A 21,893-nucleotide genomic window follows, 5' to 3' on the forward strand; every position below is an offset into this window, starting at 1 on the left:
AGCCCTGGCATGGTAAGGATAGTCCACAGCCATCCTTGAGTTAGCACTACAGAAAAGAATATGATCCTCCCAAAATTTAGCAGGAACAAAAGCAACAGAACAGACTAGTTTAGATTTAATCTACAGAATTGATATATAGCACAAATGTGGCATATTAAAAAAAGGCTTAATAGTTTGAATATTGACATCTCCTCAGCCTACATACAATACTTATTATTTTGTATTCAGCAAGCTGTCATATTGCTTCCTTCCTATATCCATTTTGTTCTTTGACTCCAAACTCACATAGAGTGCTTCTGCCATTGCAATCAATCAATCAATCAATCAATCAGTCAATCAATCAATCAATAGTTTAATAGAAATATAAGTTAACATGTTAATTCATGAAAAAAGATGTAAATTCATATACCAGGCCAGGCATCTGTTCACTAGATGCTTTAACAGAAATACAGAGTTGGAATGGACCTTGAAGGTCTTCTAGTTCAACCTCCTGCTCAAGGAGGAGATCCTATACCAGTGGTTCTCAACCTGTGGGTCAGGACCCCATTTGGGGTCGAACAACCATTTCACGGGGGGTCGCCAAACAACACAGTCCGCCATTTTTTTCCCTTTTCCTTAGCTGTGCTACTCCCTTTTATTCTATTGGCTTTTGAAAGCCAATAGAATAGACTCTCTTGAATAGAGTCTAATTCTATTGGCTTTCAAAAGCCAATAGGAATTGTCCAGGCTGTCTCTGCCCTGCTGAGCCCGCCAAAAGTCCCATTCTGCAAACGGTGCTGCACAGTTGAGTAGTCCTCGACTTACGACCGGTTGAGTAGTCCTCGACTTATGACCGGTTGGGGGTCACGGCATTAAAAAGGTTGAGAACCACTGTCCTATACCATTTCAGACAAATGGTTCTCCAATCTCTTCTTAAAAACCTCCAGTGATGGAGCACCCACAATTTCTGAAGGCAAGTCATTCCAATAATTAATTATTCTCACTGTCAGGAAATGTCTCCTTATTTCTAAGTTGGTTCTCTCCTTGATTAGTTTCTTGCTTCTTGTCCTACCTTCAGGTTCTTTGGAGAATAGGTTGACCCCTTGTAGACAAATTGTAGTTTTTCAGCTTCAGTTAGCTCAAGGAAAAGCTATATTGAAGATACCATAGGATAAGCTTAATTTCTTCAGAAAGTGCTAGATAGCGAGATATCAATAAGCAATTAATTACTCTTTAGTCATAGATGTTTAAACCAAAGATTAAAATGCTACTAATAAAATGCTTCTAATAATTATATTTTCCTAACATTGGCCTTTTGAATTTTACTGGCAGATTGTCCCCTCCTGTAGCACAGAGTTGAGTTCTATGGCATCTGTACATATAAAATCAGTTATAATTCATTTGTAAAAGAGTGTAGGGATAGCCTAAATGTCAATGAAAAAAAAAAGATTGGTAGGCATGGGAATGGAAGCTGAGAACATATCTAATGTTCCTTCTAACTTGGAGAAGCCTCACTATGGAAATGTCCTGGTCTTAAAAAAGAGTGAAGATTAAGGAATTGTGAGCTAAGTTTATAGAACTGTCATGCAAGAATATTACTATATTTTCACTTAAATCACACTTTAGTAGATCTCAGTTTATGCTTCCCAGATCAATAGTACTTTCATTTGTTATTGATAGCTACTGTGCAGACAATCTAGGGATATTTATTTTATTAACCTAGACACTTTTTCACATAATTATTATCTCTGTCCTCTCCTTTCCAAACATTTATTCTATCTGTCTCTCTGTCTGCATGTGTTTAATGAACTCTTTCTGAAATTCAAGAACTCCTGGAAACCATGCCTTTTTCTTTAATAATCCACTGTTTTTAGTGATAGATGTCACTGGCAAAAAAAACATACATTATGCGTGCTGAACTCTCATAATATTTTATTTTTCTCAGGTAGCTATTTCAAAACTTTCCCCATTGTGATATTGAGAAGCAAACAAAGTATCTGAGCAGCAATCATTTAAGTAAACATAGAATATTCTACAGTATATAACTCAAATCTGTAGCTATAAGTTTTCCAGTCAAGCTGGCAACAGATATCAGAGTGAAATTCTTTTTGTGGAAAGTACAAAAAGTGCCTCTTAACAAATTTTTATGATATTTGTAAATGAAACCTAGATTTGTAAAACCACCCTTCACATTGGATAAGCTTAATAATATCATCATCATCACTGATTGATGACATGTTGACTGTTAGTGGTCACATAGATAGATTTGCTCTGTGATGAATTGTCCTTAAGATGGCTCTTCCAAAAGTGCACTCATCATAATCACTACTGTAAATGAATCCATCCATCTTGCTGCAGATTATCCTTTTCTCTTTCCACCTTTTCCAGAATTTAGAGCTTTTTCCAGAGAGTTAGGTCTATGTATAATATGTCCAAGATAGGATAATTTGAATCTGGTCATTGTGACCCAAGTGAAAGTTCTGATTGATTTCTTTGATGATACTTTTGCTTGTTTTCTTGGCTATCTATGATATTCTCAGAAGATTTCTCAAACACCAGATTTTAAAAGGATCAGGATTTTTCCTATTCTGTTTCTTTGGAGTCCAACTTTCATAGAGCATCACCGGTAGTACCGTGGTTTGCATTATTATGATTTTTATAGGTATACATAAATCCCAGCATCTGAATATCTTTTCCAAAGCTTTCATAGTGCTTTAACAACTGCTGGTCTGTAGCATATTTCTTGACTGCTTGTTATGGTTGACCTTAAAAGGCAGACAGTATCTATCACTATGATATCTTCATTGTCAGTATTAAGGTTGATTGTTGTACCTGTTGTTATTAATTTGCTCTTCTTTATATTTAATTTTAGTCTCATTTTTTTCACTTTGTTCCTTGACATTTTTTAGTAAGGCTCGCAGATCCTTAGCATTTCCAACTATCAAAACAGCAGCATCAGTAGTCAGCATACTGCAGGTTACTGATGTTTCTTTCTCCAATTCTTTAATATATATTCAGCATATAGGATGAATAAATAAAGGGAAAGTATATACCATTGCCTCACTCCTTTGCCAAATTGGAGCCAGTCTGTTTCTCCATGTTCTGTCTGCACTATGGCTTCCTGATCCGTATGTATATTTCTCACATAGAAAATGAGATCTTTTGAGATTCCCATATTTCTAAGCACATTCCATAGCTTGATAAGAGCAACATAATCAGTAAAGTACATACTGACTTCAGTTTTGTATTCTTTGGCTTTCTCAATTATATAGCGTGCGTTAATGTGTTCCTCAGCTTTTTCTAAAATCAACTTTAACATCTGGCAATTCTATTCCATGCAGGACATTAGGCTGGAAGATCCTAAGCATTATTTTGTTAATTTGTGAAATTATGGATTACAATGCAATCGTTTACACTCCCTGAAGTCCTCTTTTTTTCTTCTTTTTTTTTTGATACTGAAATACAGATTGATCTATTCCAATCTGTTGGCCACTATGTTGTTGCCCAGATTTTCTTACATAGCTTGGTTAACTCTTACTGACTGTTGTTGTATTTCTGTGGGTATTCTATCAGTTCTTGAAGCTTTCCAATTCTGTAATAACTGAAGTGCTGTTCTGAGTTCAATTCCTGTAAGTACAATACATTATTGTAAATTGGGAAGCTCTTCTTAGAGTATCTTCTAAAATAATGTGGATGTTGGCATTTCTTCATCTTCAGTATTTCAGTATGTTCCTTTCATCTTTATTTGATCTACTTTGAATCAGTTACTTTTGAATCTATCCATTGATATCCTTTGACATACCAATTTGAGAATGGAGCCTCCTAAGTTCAGAGATCTTTTAAAAAACTTTCCTTGTTTTTCCATGTCTGTTCCCATTATTAGTGTCTTTACAGTTGTTGTTGTGCTGCATCTTCTTTTTTCTAACAGCTCTCTGAAATTCTTTATTAAGTTCCTTCCTAAGATTTTTTGTATTTAGTGGGCTTGGCTTCTCTTCTCTTGGCAATTTACGTAATTTATTCTGACATCCATTTTGCTTTCTTCTTTTGGTGATTTTTGACAATCACGTTTCACATGCACCCTTCACAACTTCTTTAAGTACATTCCACAGTAGCTCTAGTTCTCTATTAATGAATTATAGGACTTCAAAGTAATTCCTGATGATCTCCATGAAACCAATGGGTATACGCTTAGGATTACTGTATATCATAGAAATTGATTGGCTTTCTTCTGCTGCTATAGCTAAACGTAGAACTTGCAAATGAGCAGTTTGTGATCTTTTCATGGATGGCTATGTCTTTAATGCATAACTGAGAGCTTTCATCTCCTTTAAGGAATAATGTAGCAAATTTGATTTCTATGTACTCCATCTAGTAACGTCCATGCATAGAGGCATCTTTTTTGTTGCTTAAAGACAGTGTTAGCAATGAAGAAATCTTTGAAGTGGTAGAAATTGATAAGTTGTTCTCCGACTTAATTTCCTACCAAGCACTTTTCTTCTGCATCAGTGGCTGAAGCACAAACTTGGATGATAATCATATTTAAAAAGTTGCCTGCAAAGTCTAATTGATATTATCCAGTCATTTATTGCACTGTAGCCAAGTACTATTCTTGGCACACTCTTCCTAATTTATAATTCCTAATAATACTGTTCCTTTTTTGTTTTTCATATCCTGAATAATAAACAGTGTGATCTTCTGAAAGTGCCCAATTCTAGCCCATCATAATTCACTGATGCCTAAGATTTCATTTCATCTTTCACTGTTTTACACTTTCCCATGTTCAGTGTCTATGGAGATTCTCAGTCTTCCAGGTCATGGTTGTCCCAAAGGTGCTTTTTCGGGAGGCAGCTGGACTTTCTTGTTTTTCTTTGAAGATGTGTTGCTTCTCATCCAAGCTGAAGAAGCTTCTTGGATGAGAAGCAAAATGTCTTCAAAGAAAAGCAAGGAAGTCCATCTGCCTCCTGAAAAAGCTCCTTGGATTCCCATGTTCAGGTTTCTTGTAGGTCAATGCTCCCATTGCAGTTCTATTTTTTGCTGTTCCAGATTTTCTTCTCATGTATGATAACATCAGCAACAATATCAACAACTCTTAAAAGCTTTAATCAAGCCTTGTTATATACATCATTCATACTCTGAAAGATCCTCAACTCTTCTTTGGTAGCATGTTGAGTGCTATCTAACCTGAAGGACCCCTCACCCAGCACTATGTCATTAGTAATTTTATAGTTTCTGTCCATGTGGTTGTCTTAGCAAAAATACAGGGGCTTCTGCCACTTAACATGAATTGATGTCTTTGCCATTGTCAGTAAGATGATCATCCACTTCTGGTATTTTCTTATATAACTATAAGATCTATAACTTCCTAACAGTGAGGACAATCAACCAGTGGAACAGCTTACCCCCAGAAATCGTGGGCACTCCATCACTGGAAATTTTCAAAAAGAGACTGAACAATCATCTCTCTGAGATGGTATAGGTTCTCCTGCTTGAGCAGAGGGTGGACTAGAAGACCTCTAAGTTCCCTCCCAGCTCTATTCTATTCTTTTTTCCAAACTCTAATGAATATAGATGCATGCTTCCTTTAACTGGGCAGCTGGGATGACCTTTGTGCCTTGGTTAATCCCACTGTGAATATATACTCCTGGCATACTGTACATACTTCTGGCATACACTCTCAAAGTTCTTCATGCATCCCTCCCAGGAATTGGATGTTAGCGTTTCTTCATCACAGTATTTTAGTATATTACTTCCATCTTTATTGGATCTACTTTGAATCAGTCACTTTTGAATCTGTCCATTGATGTCCTTTGGCATACCAATTTGAGATTGAATCCTCCTGAATTCAGAGATCTTTTTAAAAACTTCCCTTGTTTTTTCATGTCTGGAAAATAAGATAGCACAGAGAGACATGGTGGGGGGGGGGATGTAGGGTTACTAAAACTATAGCAATTCATAGCTGGGGCCATTTTTTTCCCATAGCAGTTTCTTGGAGTTGTTCTATAAATGTTCAGATCTCAATTCTATATATCGTTTCTGAGGAGTAGTTAACATTGAAAGCATAAAATTCATTTACATGTTCAGGATTGGGCTGTTACAATCATCTGGGAAACAAGTATTTACTCACTTTTAAAGCCTCCTTTTGGGCTTGAAAAAAAGAAAAGAAAAGCTCTCAAAGAAGCATGTAGTATAATAGTAAATCAATCACAGGCCTATTGATTGGTATGTAATAAAGCTTCCTGATTGGACAAACTAGATAGCAAACGTATTGTTATATTTAAGATAGAGGTAAAGATACAAAATGCAGGGCTTTTTTTGTCATAGAACACCCAGAACGGAGTTCCGGCACCTTTTTTGGACAGAACCTTGTAGGGTAGGCAAGGTGGGTTGTATGACATGTGTTAGTTCCGGCAACTTTTTTTTTTTTTTTTTTTACAAAAAAAGCACTGACAAAATGTAATAAGATTTAAAGTCAAGTATTTTCAATGGCATATTAAAAACAAAATAAACAGAGTATAGATCAGGGGTGTCAAACTGCCGGCCCGTGGGCCGGACATGTCATGCGGAAGCTGCGCCCACCCCATTGCCGGCAATGGCAAAACTCTCCCAATACCTTGCGCAACGTCACGTGACGTCGTGAGTTTGACATGTCTGGTATAGATAGTTTAAACCTGACCTTTGCCACCTGTTTGCTTCCTGTATACTCCTTATGCAATTGACTCTATTAGCTAACAAGAAACTAGGTGATTGGTCTATGTTGACCACGACAAATTCCAGCAGATATAACAAGCTATACAAAGCTGGGAAGAAGAATCTTCTAGCATTTCACTTTCTTAAATTTTCCCAACTTGATGATTTCCCATGATTGGAGAAGTTAAAAGTCCAAGATATCTAGAAGTCATCAAGTTGGAGAAGTTTTCCCTACCCGCTAGGTTACTGCTAAAAAATCATTTTCATGATTGGTATTAAGCTTTGGAATCAGAGTCAGATTGCCCTGGCTTTTCAGAACATTCTTTATAGATTGACTTTATGCAGCTAATGCTTGATCAGTAGAGTAAATGCAACCTGCTGTCTTGCTACATGCTATAGGCGTTCTCCTACTGAGAACTGTAAATTGTATCCACTCAAAGAATCTGACTGAATCAAAAATTGGCAGTAACAAAGCTTTGAAAAACAGACTTTCCAAAACATGGGCAGAGATAGGCTTCAGTTAGCATTAGTTATACTTTATGTTGGGACTCCATGCAGTAACTGTCTCAGGCAGCTTTTGGAGCAGGTCTATGCAATGCAGGTAGACAAACTTGAGATAGATGAAGAAATATGCTAATGCATTTCAAAAAACGTTAAACTGTGTTTCATATGAGAGAAGATAGCTGAGTTGCACAAGGTAAGAAATGTTGAAAAATAGTTTTGAATTTTGATTTTACACAGGCTTTGAAGAAAATGATATATAAATCTTTGAGAGCATTGAACATGCTAGAATTGCTATTGAGGTTCTTGGGATTTATTCAAGGTTGTCTCTAACTACCTTTGCCTATACTATTAATAGGACTGAATTTTAATACAGAATGTATGGGTTCTTTTGTTCATTTGGTTTATGTTTGCAATGGACCTGGTTTCAGATTAAAGCCCTCAGCTTTGAAACTTGGTAGTTCTGATTATGTTTTGCATATTAGCATTAGCAATGGTGCAGTTTCATAATATAGTATGGAGACACTATTATATATAATAGGCTGATAAAATCTGTGCTACTCAGACCTGGCCATAATTATCCATGATACTGTTGCATCATAAATAGATTACTACACTGCTTTCTCCCAGTTGCTGACAGTTGGTTTATACTCCTATTTTCTTTTCACAATGAAATGCCTCACTGGCAAACACATACGCTTTGTATCTTTCAAATGAAATGGTGTGACTTTCATTGCGTTAATCATTCTCAACTTGTAATGGTTCCAAATTACATAATTAGACAATAATTGAGCCTGGAATTATGGTTGTAAGTTGTGCTGATCGTTAAGTGGATCAATAACTGACCCAATTTTATGACATTTTTTGCAGCAGTTGTTAAGAAAATCCATGGCCATTAAGCGAATGCAGAGTCATTAAGCAAACCTATTGTCTGCATGGATGTTTTTTCCCCAAAACCAAAAGTAAATACAGTTTCCCATAAAAAAAACCATAAATCATGATCACATGACCATGGGACATTGCAAACAACTCTAAATGTGGGCTGGTTGCCATGTTCCCCAAATGGCCATCAGAACTTTGAATCTGATTCAGAAGTACTGAGTCTCATGTTATGATAAATCTGTCATAACTTTGAACAGTTGCTAATTGACTGATGTAAATTGAGGACTACCTGTAATGATATGCTTCCTCAATTGATTGGCTAGTTTTGGAAAGTTTTTGTTTAACAACTTAGTAAAAAAACATAGGCCATGTGATATTGATGGATTTCTCTACAAAAGGAGGGGGAAAAATAAATGTCCTTCTCAACTTTATCATTGCCTGATTAATGTGCTCCATATGGAGGATTTGAAAACTGGATGAGCTCAGAATATTAATTTACAAAAAAAAACAATCAGGTAACTTGTTCATAAATGAACACAGTAGTTCTTTGCAAATATTACATCTAGCAATAGTGTATTTTTATTGTAGTGTCCATCACTGGCCTACCAGTGACTAGAAAACTACTTGGAAAAGCAATTAAGGCAAAAAAGAATGAAACAGTGTAAATATTATTCTAAAATCTACTCTAGAACAGAGGTCCCCAACCCACTGAGAACCGAGACATGCAAGCGGCAGGTGAACACGCATGCAAAGTTCCATTTGCTCAAGCGGCAGGTGCATGTGCAAAAACATGCCCTCTCCCTCCTCTGCCACTACCGCCACTGCTGCTGCTGGTCCACAGAGCTGGAAAGGGTGGGGACCACTGTTCTAGAAATGCATCGTCACATTTATCCTAGAGTGTCATTTTTTCCCATATAATCTTGAATGACCTCAGCCATTTTACTTTGTGAATCATAGTTGAACATCCATATTCTATGTGTGGCACTTAGCACACATCCCTTTGTCTGCAGAGATTCCTTTAATTCCTCCAAGTTTCCTGCCAGACCTGCATTTACCCACATTTTATAAAGAGGAAACTGGAATGCTTCAAAGTGGTGTGCCATCTTCTAATAACACTTTTATTCCCAGGAATTTTCATTGAACTAAATGGATCCAATAATTAGGAAACACTATTTGATGGCGACTTGGAACAAAGAAAATTGAGGCAGGAGAGGGGAAAGCTATGGTAGCAGCAAGTTTTATATTGTTTTAACTTTTCTGCCAATTCAATAATAGGCAAATGGCAGCTAATTCAAAATGAAGGCAGAAGCATTAAAGTATATTTTGCTGCTGTTATTGAATTGCTGATATTTTGAAAGATATTAATGAGAGAGACAAGACAGATCCAGAAGATAAGTTTGGGGAAAGAGCTTAAAGTCTATAACCTCTCTGTCTTCTTGACAATTTTTTCCAAAACACATACAAACATAATTGAGGCATACATATATCATACCTTTTCTTGAAAGATAAAATTAGAACTTTTTTCTCTTGAAAATATAATGTAGGGAATCGGTTTGGAATGATGGCAACACTGACTGATTAAGAACCTCTCATCCCATGCAACATTTCTAGTCTACCTCAGATTTCTGGCTGTAGTCATTTCTTCTTGAATATCAACATTGTCAGCACAAGATATATGGTTAATACTAATTTTTAAAAAGGCTAGATGTCACTGGGAAAAAAAACTCAGATTCACATTTGACATTGTCTGATCAGTTTTTGATCAGAATAAAAGAAAAATAAAAGGAAAGACAAAAACAAAAAAACAAATTAAAAATGAGTTGTATTTCTAAAGTACACAAGTGTGGTAACTGCATAGCACGTGTTTAAGAAACAGTGATAAGAAAGAACTGTATGCTTTAATTGAAAAATTAAAACATTCCACACAGGGTTTTATTTTACTTTATTTCAAGACAGTCTTATTTTTAAAGAAACCTTTTGAAATACATAGTTTAATTTTGAAAGATTAATTTAATTTGGCCTTTTTTTTTCTTATAAAGCTCACCCTGATGCCCTCCAGATACAGTGGGAATAATGGCAATTTGCCTGATTTAAAGAATTACAATATATCTGCTCTACCTTAACTGAATATTTCACAGTCAAATACTCCTGATGTATTGTTTAATGTAACCATTATTTTGGAAGACCAATTTTTGTCCTTTCTGGTTTGGTCAAGATATATAACTGAATGGAAAGTTTTCCACTAAAAGGAAATCAGGAGACTTGGAAGATGCTTAATATAGAAGAAATTATTAATATGTAATGTTCCCTTATATGATTTTTATTATTTTTAGGATTGTTTTCATATTAAATGAATTGTTATCCCTACAGTATGATTATATGCCACCCAGAATCACTTGTGTTAAGCTACGAAGATTGCTTGCACTAGGACAGCCATGCCACTTCTAGCTTGCCAACAGTTCTGAGGGGGGAGGGGAATGTATGGAATGCACAAGTGGTTTCTATCCATTGGGAAGCAAGGTCGCAGAAGAGATGTTATGGCAAGCAGAGATTAATTGGACAATGTGACTTGAAGTGTCAGAAAGGGAAAGGAAACTTTACTCTTTTGACTATCTTTCTGGCGCCATATTGCCAGAGCTGGTTTTCCATTCATTAGTGCCAGTATGCTGTGCTCAATAAAATTTTGCATTAGAGATCATAATGTCTCAGGTGTGGTTACTTCATTGGGATCGCCAGCTGGAACTTTGACAACTTGGTTGAGGTGGATGACAATAAAAATTGAATGTAGGAGATGACCAGGCTGAGCCCGACAGAGGGGCTCAAACGTACCATCAGTCATGAGTCTCTTCATTTCCACAAGAGATTTAAGTTTGACCCACCTTGAATTCTTTTCACTCTTATCTACCACCAATTTGCTTTAACCGTTAATAGTTCAAATTATTGCAGAGAGCTTAAGTTTGCAATAAATCTTTATACTCATTTGACCTGTCTAGGCCTTCTGATTTTCCTGGCGCTTGACATTGAATGAATAAATAAATATATTGTTTTTCCCTAGAACATTTCTTCATTAGTACAAAATATTTTCTTCAAAATCAGGTGGTGTCTATTGTGATATAGCTGTTCCATATGCAGATGTTCTTAGAATCCCCTAAAATATTGAAATATTCATTGGAAATATTAATGTTTGGACCAATATTTGTAAACTTGAAGTATCCTCTAACAGCAACAGATATTTATATAAACCACTTGTCATTAAACTTCTGTTTAATGCTTTTGCATCTAAAGTTAACATTGACCATTTTCTATTTTTCAAGTGGACTCTTCTGTGAAAATCCACCACCCATGGTTCTCCTCCAAACCAGTCCTTGTGATTATTATGAATGCCAAAATGGAGCGCAATGTATTGTTGTGCAGCAGGAACCAGTCTGCCGTTGCCTGGCAGGTTTTGCTGGCCAGAAGTGTGAGAAACTCATTACCGTCAATTTTGTTGGGAAGGATTCCTACGTCGAGCTTCCACCAGCCAAAATCCGTCCTCAAGCAAACATCTCGCTTCAAGTAGGTTTTGCAGATAATATTATAAACTTTTCTCAACCCAGCTACTGCAAAGAGCTTAAGCAAAGGTCAATGAAAGCATTACATTCATCCCTGGTGTGCAACACAAATAAATAAATTAGAAAGATGTACACAACCTAAAGCCTTATGGTTTCATGCAGTCCTAAATATGCCAGGATTGTATTTTGTAATGTAACCAAAAGATAACATTATTAAATATGTTGGAAATGACCATATTAATTGCGTAAGATTAAGTTATTTATTGTTCTAATTACAGCTTCTCCAAAGCCACATATAGTCCTTGATCAAAGGACAGTTACAGACTTCACTTTGCTGGAAAAAATTGATAAATCACCTGTAACAACTGATATTTTTAGCAACTTATTAAATCAATCTGCTTCATTTTACAATGCAGTCTGTACAACTCATAGTGTAAGAGATCTATTTTTTGTCTCATCACAGACTTTTCTCCAAAATACAGAAAGTAGACAAATGATCTTATTTTGCTTTTTTAAAGACTTTTTTTTAATATACTTTTGTCTAGTTCTGCATGTATAAAAGAGTAAAATATGTCACATGAGTTATGAGCTCAGGGCATAATTTACATAGCTCACATTTTACATTTATTTCAGAAAAGAATTCTGATAAAAATGTATTTTGGATGATAATATGAAAGCCAGACTTGTTTACTACATGAATTTCACACAGATGGTGTTCTCAAAGCTTATTTCCCAGTTAAAACATTGCTTCTCCATCTGGTAGTTAATTGCCACTCATATTAAAAAAAAAAATAGTTTTAAGTAAGCATCTCTTGAAACAGGATTCAGAAGTCTTTCCTAAGGAAATGAAAGCTGATAAATAAAAAGCAACTTTCAGCTTACAAGCTCAGAAAACCTTTTTTTAATGTGATTTTTATAACATTTATATATTATTACTTATTTTGTTGTTTTGAAACAGCCATAATATATAGAGCAGGGGTTCCCAACCAGGGGAGCTCGTACCCCCTGGGAGTGTGAGATGATATTCCAGGGGGTGCGAAAACTTGGGTTTTCAAAATTATAGTGTATATACATAATACATTGCCGTTATTTTGAACTTTTGTAAGGGGTGCGAGAATATATCAGAAGCGTTCTAGGGGTGCGGGGTATAGGAAAGGCTGGGAACCACTGATATAGTGGATAGATATAATTGAAACTAGTATATATTGTTGGTAGAAGTACTGGTTTTAATTTCAAGGCCTTTCTTTAAAAGCAAGTGGGTGTAACTATATACAACCCAGTAAGTGGGTTGTACAAAAAAAATTAAAAAAATAGTCACTTGCACTCTTAAAAAATGGAGGGAAAAGGTGTGGCCCAGAATCATGTGAAACATGTCAGAATCTTTTTACCCTCCAGTGGTCCTCCGAATGGATAGAATAAATAGAACAAAAAGAAAAGTCCTTTTGTGGGGGGAGGGAAGAATTTAGGGTTTATTAAGGACCAAAATGGTGGCCTTCTGTTTGGTAGAGATTTAACAGAATGCTTGAACTCATGATTTAACACTTGAGAGTCCCCACAAAAAATAAATCCTGGCTTTACCCGCATTGTGAGTATAGACTTTGCCACACAAAGTTTGCACGAGAGGGGGGAGGGTGTTGATTCCTTAAAGTAGAGGCATCTATGCTTATGATCACACAGAAAAAGACTGAAAAATAGGATAGAGGAAAGTCCAAATCACTTTCAAAATATGCACAATACTTATTCACATTCAGTCTCTTTCAGCCCTGTAGATACAACCTTCCTGAAATTGAATGTACCCATCCTATGGTAACATCTCCAGAAGGCATTTTAAAGTCCTCCTACTGTATATCTGAAGTTATAGGAACATGGATGAGATGGCAAGTGGCCCTCTCACTTTGTGTCTCCATCCTCATGGCATTTACTGTCAGAGATCTCTGAAAATAACTTATTTTTGCTGAACTCTCAACCCTATTTAAATATTACTAATAACTTTCTTGGAGCCAGTTTGGAGTAATGGTTATGGTGTCAGGTTGGAAACCAGAAAACTGTGCATTCTAGACTCACCTTAGACTCTCAAGTTGGATGCCATTGGCCCAGCCCCTCTCTCTCAGCGCTACTTTTGAAATCTTGTCAAGAAAATTACAGGGACATGCTCAGGCAGTCAGCAGGAATCTAGACTGACTTTAAAGCTCACAAAAAGAGAATCTATATTGGGAGAGGGTTATATTATTATTCTTATTTTTTTATAAGATTTAATGTAATATAACTCACCACACATACACAAACCTAATCTTTCCTTTTTGGGCAGGCTATAAAAATTATAAAATTTCTAAATTCTTTCAGTAAGGTGGCTGTTTTTATAAGGAGTCTATGTGTTAATAAGTTTCTAAAAAAGTATTATGTTGCCTATAAATCTCTTATAGCTGGGGAAGAAATTCTTTCCTAAGTAACACTGGGGATTTTTTTAAAGTTACTAGAAACATGTTGGAAAACTATGTCTGAGTTACATCTTTTAAAACAGCTCTGCTAGCTGGTGTGCAAGCTTTGGGGGTGGAGAAGATAACCATAAAAGTTAACAACAAGCAAAGTCAGAATTTCCAGCTTAGCCTCTGCTGCGCTGCATCACTCAACATGTCAAGCTCTATATGCTCATAACTCTCTTCAAAACTGAATTGAGGGGTATTTATCTGAGACAACCCTCACTCCACAATCCAGTATTCCGACTATCTTTCTGACATGACTAACAAGTGTTGGAATTCCATTTATTAAATGTGAGCACTTGTACTAGGAAAACTCTGTGGAGAAAGTTATAATGTGCATCGTGGTAACAGTAACCTACATCCTAATATTCAATGGTACACAGAAGGTATTTTCTTTGGGATACCATAGACCAGGGGTAGGCAACCTTGGCTCTTTTATGACTCGTGGACTTCAACTCCCAGAATTCCTGAGCCAGCCAGTTAACCATTTAAAAAAACAATATGTAGTTACAATGTAGGGAATGTACATATTTGCCTGCTCTTATATCATTATTTTCTTTTTCTTCTGTTCAAAGGTAGCAACTGATAAGGACAATGGCATCTTATTATACAAAGGGGACAATGATCCCCTGGCTTTAGAATTGTATCAAGGGCATGTGAGACTTATCTATGACACAGTGAATGCTCCACCTATAACTATATACAGGTAAGTCTGTCTGACTGACTTAGAATTAGTCAAAAAGCATTATATTAACAATATAATTAAGCATTACATTAATAATGTTAATACCATATTAGACAGTATATGTTTTCTGCTTTGGAAATCTGCTTTTACTGGATTCCAGAACAAGTGGCAGTGTTAGCAAGAGAAACAATCCTCAGCCAGCCAGCCAGCCAACCAACCATCCTCAGTAATCAAAGTGAAAAATAAATAACAGACCTTCATTTAATTGTTTCACCAATCTCATATTACTGTATAAGCTCAGTTTTGTTCTGAGGACACATTTTGATTCTTTCTTCATCATCGTTTTCAAGGAAAGCTTCAGAAACTAATTGTTTTCAGTTGAATTCATAGAATCCAAGAATCAAAGAATTGAAAAGATCTCAGAAGTCATCTAACCCAACTAACCACTTGATGCATGATCTGCTAAAGCACTTTGGACAAATAGCTTTCCAGCCTCCAGTAAAGAAAGACATAACAGAATGAGGCAACCAAACCCTCCCCCTCTCCCTTGACAATTCTTATAGGAAATTATACCAAATAGTTAATTCAAATCTATTTCCTGTAGATAGACTCGTTCATGTCAATCGTTTTAAAAAACTGGATATGGTTATGACACCTTAATTGTGTACCACATTGTCTTGTTTTTTGGTTATTGTGTGGCTGAATTGTCTTTCCTTTGGGGCCATGAGGCAGTTGATAAATCATGAATTCACCACCTGGCTCCTTCCCCAGATTGCCTGCTGCTACTGTCATAAACAGCATGTGTGCTGCTGAGATGGCTTTAGAGCAAATTGTAGTAAATGATTTCACAAGGAAGCCAAGCTACATCCAGAATGAATGCATTAAAAAAAAAAAAGCATCAAAGCTATTACTTGGGACAATTAAAAATATTTTCTTGAAGCAGACTTGGTGGCCATCAAATATTACAAACACTTTTTGTGTCATTCCTACTCACCAAAACAAATTGATTGTTCTCCTACACACATGTAAATGAGTTATGCGTGTTCTGCAACCTCTTTGTAATAGGTTAATGGGGGAAAGCCCAGTTCAGACTAGTGTGTGGTTTGTTTCATTTCTGTTTTTTGTAAAACAAGTATATCCCATTCTGCTGGTTTAAATGCACACTGTACCATCTGTGGCTGTTAAAGAAACACAGAGTGGCTCATTCTACAGTAAAAATATATAACATACCATATAGCAGTCATGGAAGGACAGAAGGGATCAGCAATGAAAAGCAAATCATAAAACTGTTATGTCATATCCAATGTTTTACAATTGTTTGCTATGGGAAACTCAGGTATGTGGCAAATTCTCAGCCACACAAAGGATACATTTTGATGAATGGTTTCTAGCAGTGCCTAACCCAGAAGCCTTCTGCAGCCATTCTGGTTTTCCATCTTTAGCAAAGTTTTATAAATGCTAAGAAAAAAGTCAAAAAGAGCAAGACAACTTTGTTAAGCTATGAATAGAAAATGGCAATGGAGTCTTCCTATAACATTTCACGAATGCAGCAGGACATTGTAGAATAATAATCTTATTTGAAAGTACCCCATAATATCAATGAAGACACTGAAAAATAACAAACCAATCAGGTGGGCCTTTTTCTGTACCCAACGTTCTGGCAATATACCGTGCCCTAGAGAAGCCTACACAAACATCTTCTTTTTAAAAGGGAACTCCTTGCCCTACATAGTAATATTTAAAAGGATTGCAGTTTAAATAGGGAGAAACAGGAAACTGCTTACAGAATCCCCAACTTCCATGAGAAAAGTGTTAATACACAAAAAATCAGGAGGATGGATAATTAGCTCAGTTTGGCACTGCCATCTGTTTCTTTTAGAGCTGCATGGTTTGCAAGAGAATAGAATCAAATTCAGGAGGCTGCTTTCTATGCTAGATGGTATATTGACTAATTAGGCAGTACATTTTTCTTCAGCAAACTCTATAGTGGAACTGAAAGAGCTGTCAATAGGTCTCAGCAAGTATGTCTAACCATCATAAGGGTTTTTGTTGGTTACTTTCACTAGTGATTATAGCCTGGTGGGAAAGCCACAAAAACAGACTCTTTATTTTGCAGCTAATCCTAATTGATTCCACATTATACCATAGGCAGAGTTGTTAAAGCAGTTTTATGACATTAATTAGAGCATAGGAGACGGCTCATTAGTTGCAGACAACACACACGGTGACTGATCAGAGTGGGTGCTTGTTCTCTTTTGTTGCTTGCAGAATGCTGTGGTGACAAGGGGCTGTTTCTGATATCACAAAGTTACCTGTGGCACTAAGATTTAGGCTCCTCATTATTCCTGTACCCTTCATTACCATAAGATTAATGGCCTGTTCACTAATGGTGTGTTGCACCATGTGATCTGAGGAGATGGTGAAAGCTGCTGCTAATGTGATGCCCTTTTGGAAATGTCATTCTAATCTTTTATTAGTTTAAGGACTATAGCAGAATGAGGATTAGTGTCAACCTCAAAAGGGAAAAAAACTGTGCTCAGGGAGGAAAAACTGCAGCCAAATAATGTCGGCAGACCGGACACAGGGAGCTCCTTAGATGGATTAGATCTATTTAGTGATTGGGATTTAGAATGGGAACAGATCCAATTCCTTTTTCTTTCTGTTTGGTAAATCAACATTTCTTTTTCTTAGCAGTATCTCTAAAGTGGTATCAAATGGTATGGGTTATAACTGTGCTATTGGAACACAAAGAATTTTGGATTGACAAGTGTCATGAGATTTTCAATGCACCTTCCCAAAGTAAGTTAAAAATCCCACTTCTGCTAAGCTGCTCCCATTATTGGAAGCAGACTGAGATGTTAGGAGACACCAGCCTGAAAATATAAATTCATCTAAGGTAGCACTAGATAAGCTGGTAATTCTTGCTGTTTTTAACTTTGACTTCCATAATGCCTCACTCCTTAGGCTGCTCTTTTGTGGAATATGGCAGGCCTTGACACTCTCATATATGAAACAGAAAATTTACTAAGTCATTAGCAAGTTCCAGAAATCCAGAAATTCTAGAAAATATATTTATCTATTTATGACTATAACAGAGCCTGGCAGATGACTGCAGACAGTAATTCCTTCCTTCCTTCCTTCCTTCCTTCCTTCCTTCCTTCCTTCCTTCCTTCCTTCCTTCCTTCCTTCCTTCCTTCCTTCCTTCCTCCCTCTCTCCCTCCCTCTGCCTCCCTCCCTCCCTCCCTCTCTTACTGATGAATTTCCAAATCTCCTTTTAGTATCTGTTGCTCTAATCTCACACAGTCCCATTTTCCCAGAATCATAAAAATCCCTATTTTGTCTCTCTTGTAATTTTTATCTAATCAGACAATTTATTCTTGTCTCTCTTGCTTAGAAGATCAAAATGAACCAAAGTGGCCATTTCTGGATTTCTTCACTTCTATTCACTTCTTAATATCCCTTCCCAATTGTATTAACCCACAGTTAGTGGAACCCTATCCCCATCATAAGACACAAGAAAACATCAGATTGAATCCTCCCCCCGTTACGGCAGGCGTTGGTATTATCGGAAGAGGAGGGGATGTAAGGTTACTAACACCTCCAAAGACCAACAGTGGAGGGATAGGGAAGGGCATCCGAAGAAAAGAACATAATGTTATAGACACATCTTGGTTATCAGCTGGCCAATTAGGGCCAGTAACACGGTCTAGGAGCCGTGCGCAAACGTTACTTGAACCTACTTAAACCACCTTTATTGCAATGGCCTTTTAGCCCTGACGATGCTGGGGAGTTCCCCCAGCGAAAGCTTGGCAACTTTTTAGTATAAGTATAGTATATTTTCAGTAAAGTATTCTTACTTCAACCCTCCCGGTGATCGTGTTTTATTCTTTTATTCATAATTATGCCTGGGAGTCGCATTTTTACCAATATTCTTGAATATATATATTCAAGATATATATATATTAAAATCAATAAATAGTCGAACACCAAGAGAATAAAATTATACAAAAGCTAAAAATGTTAAAACTTTTATTTACTAGACCTAGGAAATACAGCATACGATAGAGCGCTCGGACTACAATCGCACATGCAGGGGGGAATGGTTTACCCCCCGGGGAGTGAAATGGACACTCTCGTTACGCTAGTTGGGCTGGATTGTGGGAGGGAGAGGAATAGCTCCGTTGTGATTGATCCCTTGGGAGGACAGCAGAATGGAGCGTGCCTGAGGGATTCTCCGATGAAAGATGAGGACGGAAGCCCCAAATGGAGTGAGCAACGGATTGACCGGTTACGAGCTAGGCAATGCCTTACTGACATGCACACACTCTAGAACGACTCCTCCCAAGAGTATAGGGAGGAGAGTGATGATAGATCCAAGGGAGTGATGGAAAGGAATAGGAGGAAGAGTGGTGCAGGACGGGATGGCACATGGGGGCTACGATCTAAGAGAACAGAAGGATTGGAACGTGGCTCAGAGGGGGAGGAACTAGAAGGAAGCAGAAAACAGCAACTACCGCCCGTGACAGACAGAATCACAAACGGGAAACCAGTGAAACATGCACTAACTGCAAGGAAAGGGGAAATACTCCAGCTAATTTTAGAACCAGCGAGAAAGACACACGTAACAGCATACGTAGAAGGGGTGAGAAACAACCACACCCCAATGCAGGATACACACTTGGATCACAACACACACAGCTGGGACCTATGACATGATCCAAGAGCCGGGTGCAAATGATTGGAGGCTGCATATAAGCCCTCCCAACGACTGCCGTTTACACCCTGATGATGTCAAGAGCTCTTGACGAAAGCTAGGTCTAGTAAATAAAAGTTTTAACATTTTTAACTTTTGTATAATTTTATTCTCTTGGTGTTCGACTATTTATTGATTTTAATATGAACATACCCAAGAGTCATATTTTTACTTGCATAGCTGATTATATATATATATATATATATATATATATAGATAGATAGATAGATAGATAGATAGATAGATAGATAGATAGATAGATAGATAGATAGATAGATATATAAACAGTTATATAATATCTACAATGAAAAAGCATCTCTCCCAGGCTCATATTCTTTCATTTTTATTAAAATTATGCTGAATGTATAAATAAATATGAGACAGAGGTTTCTTTCAAGTTTAATCAGATTTCTTCAGCCTTGTGTCCTACAATAGAAAGATCAAAGTTTGCATTAATGTTTTCCTGAATATTTAGGTATGTCAGGTGGAAGTCAGTTCACATTTTTGTCAAAGATTATGAAAGGTATTGTCTTCTATCACTGACTTTAAAAAGAGTAGAAAAATAGCTTCTAAAAAATCCTTTAATCAAATCAGGACTTTCTCATCAGAAATTTTTAATTTTAAAATTGGAAGCTTTACCACTACTGTATATATGTATCTGTGTTAATATCATCCTGATTTATTTGTAAAACTTTCAGGTCTGCTAGAAATTTTCTTACTTTATTTTTCGTTTCTGTTAACTATTCATGTTTGAAGAGTATTTTTCAGCACTCTAGTTTTTCGCTTTGAAAGAAAAGTAAGGATTACAATTCTCATTATATCTGACATTTGTAGGGAAGAGTTTCTTTTCCCCACTGGATAGTTTTGTTCTTCACTATTATTGGAATGTTAAATATTTTAAATGTAATTTTACAATCTCCAGGTTTTTTTTAAAACAAAATACAGTATCTATTATCAATATAAGACAGGGTTTTCAACCTTTTCACAGATTGTACCACTTTTAGGACATGACAATATTTGAGTACCACAAGTGTTTAGCAAGGTGTCAAAAATTTGATGACTAAAAAAAAGGGGAGATTTTGGGTTTTACTGATTAGATTCATTTGTTGTTATAGAAATGGCTAGTTTATAATATTATGGAAAAGTAAAAAGTTGAGGTTCAATGTTGATGCTTCCTTCTACTGCAACGGAGGAAGTCTGTTCTTTTTCCCTTTTCCCCTCACTTTTCCCCCCCTTTTCCTCCCCACTGTGTCCTACTATTTGCTTTTGTATTTTTGCATTTTATTCTATAATCTAATAAAATATTACAAACTGTAGAAAAAAAGGAAAAAAGGCTGGTTGAAGAATTCTGGGAGTTGAAGTCCACAAGTCTTAAAGTTGCTAAGTTTGTAGACCCCTGAGCTAGCTGGTCGGCCATTCTTCCTCTTTCCCTCTCCTCTTCTTCCTCCCTGCCCTCCTTCCACAGTGTAGTAAGAATGCACTCCCCCCAATCCCTTCCCTGTACCCTTAAAGACACAGGAATCAAGTGCAAGCAAGAAAGGCCCACAAAAGCCTCCCATAATAAAGAAACACATAAACTTTATTTTTTTTTATTTAAGCTGCCTCAGGTGTGTAATGTGTCACAATGTTGCAACCGGAGACTGAAAGGGTCCAATTACAAAAAGCTTTAGCCTTAAATTAAGCCTGTTTACCTTCAATAAAAACTTTCTTAAAGCCATGGACAGACTCAAGATAAAGGGGTAAAACTAATTACATTTGTTAAAGGGATTAAACCTATGGAAGGCAACACTTTGGACTCATTGCTAGCCTTTCTGAAACATTAAAATATTCCAATAACCAAAGCACACAAACTGAGCCTCTGGATTACAAAATGCTGTAGAAACTGTACAAAAATCCTTATGGTAACCCAATCAAGCTGCCAGCTGATCCAGAACTAAATAAACCCACTTCCTTTCTGACATGCTTGTCTCCCTGCTTTTCATTTCATCAATACTGATTGTATTTCCTGGCTGGAGAAAACAGCCAGGGGAGATTTTCTTCCAGCAACAGCTGCTGCTTCTTCCCTGTCTCTTTTTCCTCCCTGCCTGCTAAGCTATCCTTCCACAGCTTCTTCTCTGTTCCCTTCTCTTTCCCTGATGTCTTTTTTTCCCCTTTTCCACCAAAACCATCTCTCTAGGACGGTCACGTACCACCTGCTACGTGCCAAAGTACTGCAGGTGGTACGTGTACCACTGGTTGAAAAGCCCCAATTTAAGATAATGTAATTTAGCCAATTGCCATTTCCCAGAAAACCTTGTCTATAGTCAATATTAGAAATTGATTGAGTGCAAGATTTGAAATTTTTAGAACTGTATTTAATGCAATACTTAAAATCT

The 21,893-nt window shown here is 36.7% G+C and overlaps 1 protein-coding gene across 1 annotated transcript in view; it reads left to right on the forward strand.

Moving 5' to 3' along the window:
• SLIT3 (slit guidance ligand 3) overlaps window positions 1-21,893 on the forward strand; it is a 567,201-nt gene that overhangs the window by 520,607 nt on the left and 24,701 nt on the right. The window contains exons 31-32 of the mRNA XM_039353305.1: window positions 11,364-11,604; window positions 14,656-14,786. Coding sequence (XP_039209239.1) covers window positions 11,364-11,604; window positions 14,656-14,786 — 372 coding nt within the window. The remainder of the gene's footprint in view (window positions 1-11,363; window positions 11,605-14,655; window positions 14,787-21,893) is intronic.

This window comes from Crotalus tigris, unplaced genomic scaffold, assembly GCF_016545835.1.
Source record: "Crotalus tigris isolate CLP2741 ecotype Arizona unplaced genomic scaffold, ASM1654583v1 scf7180000017568.12009008, whole genome shotgun sequence".
In the NCBI taxonomy this organism is placed as follows: domain Eukaryota; kingdom Metazoa; phylum Chordata; class Lepidosauria; order Squamata; family Viperidae; genus Crotalus; species Crotalus tigris.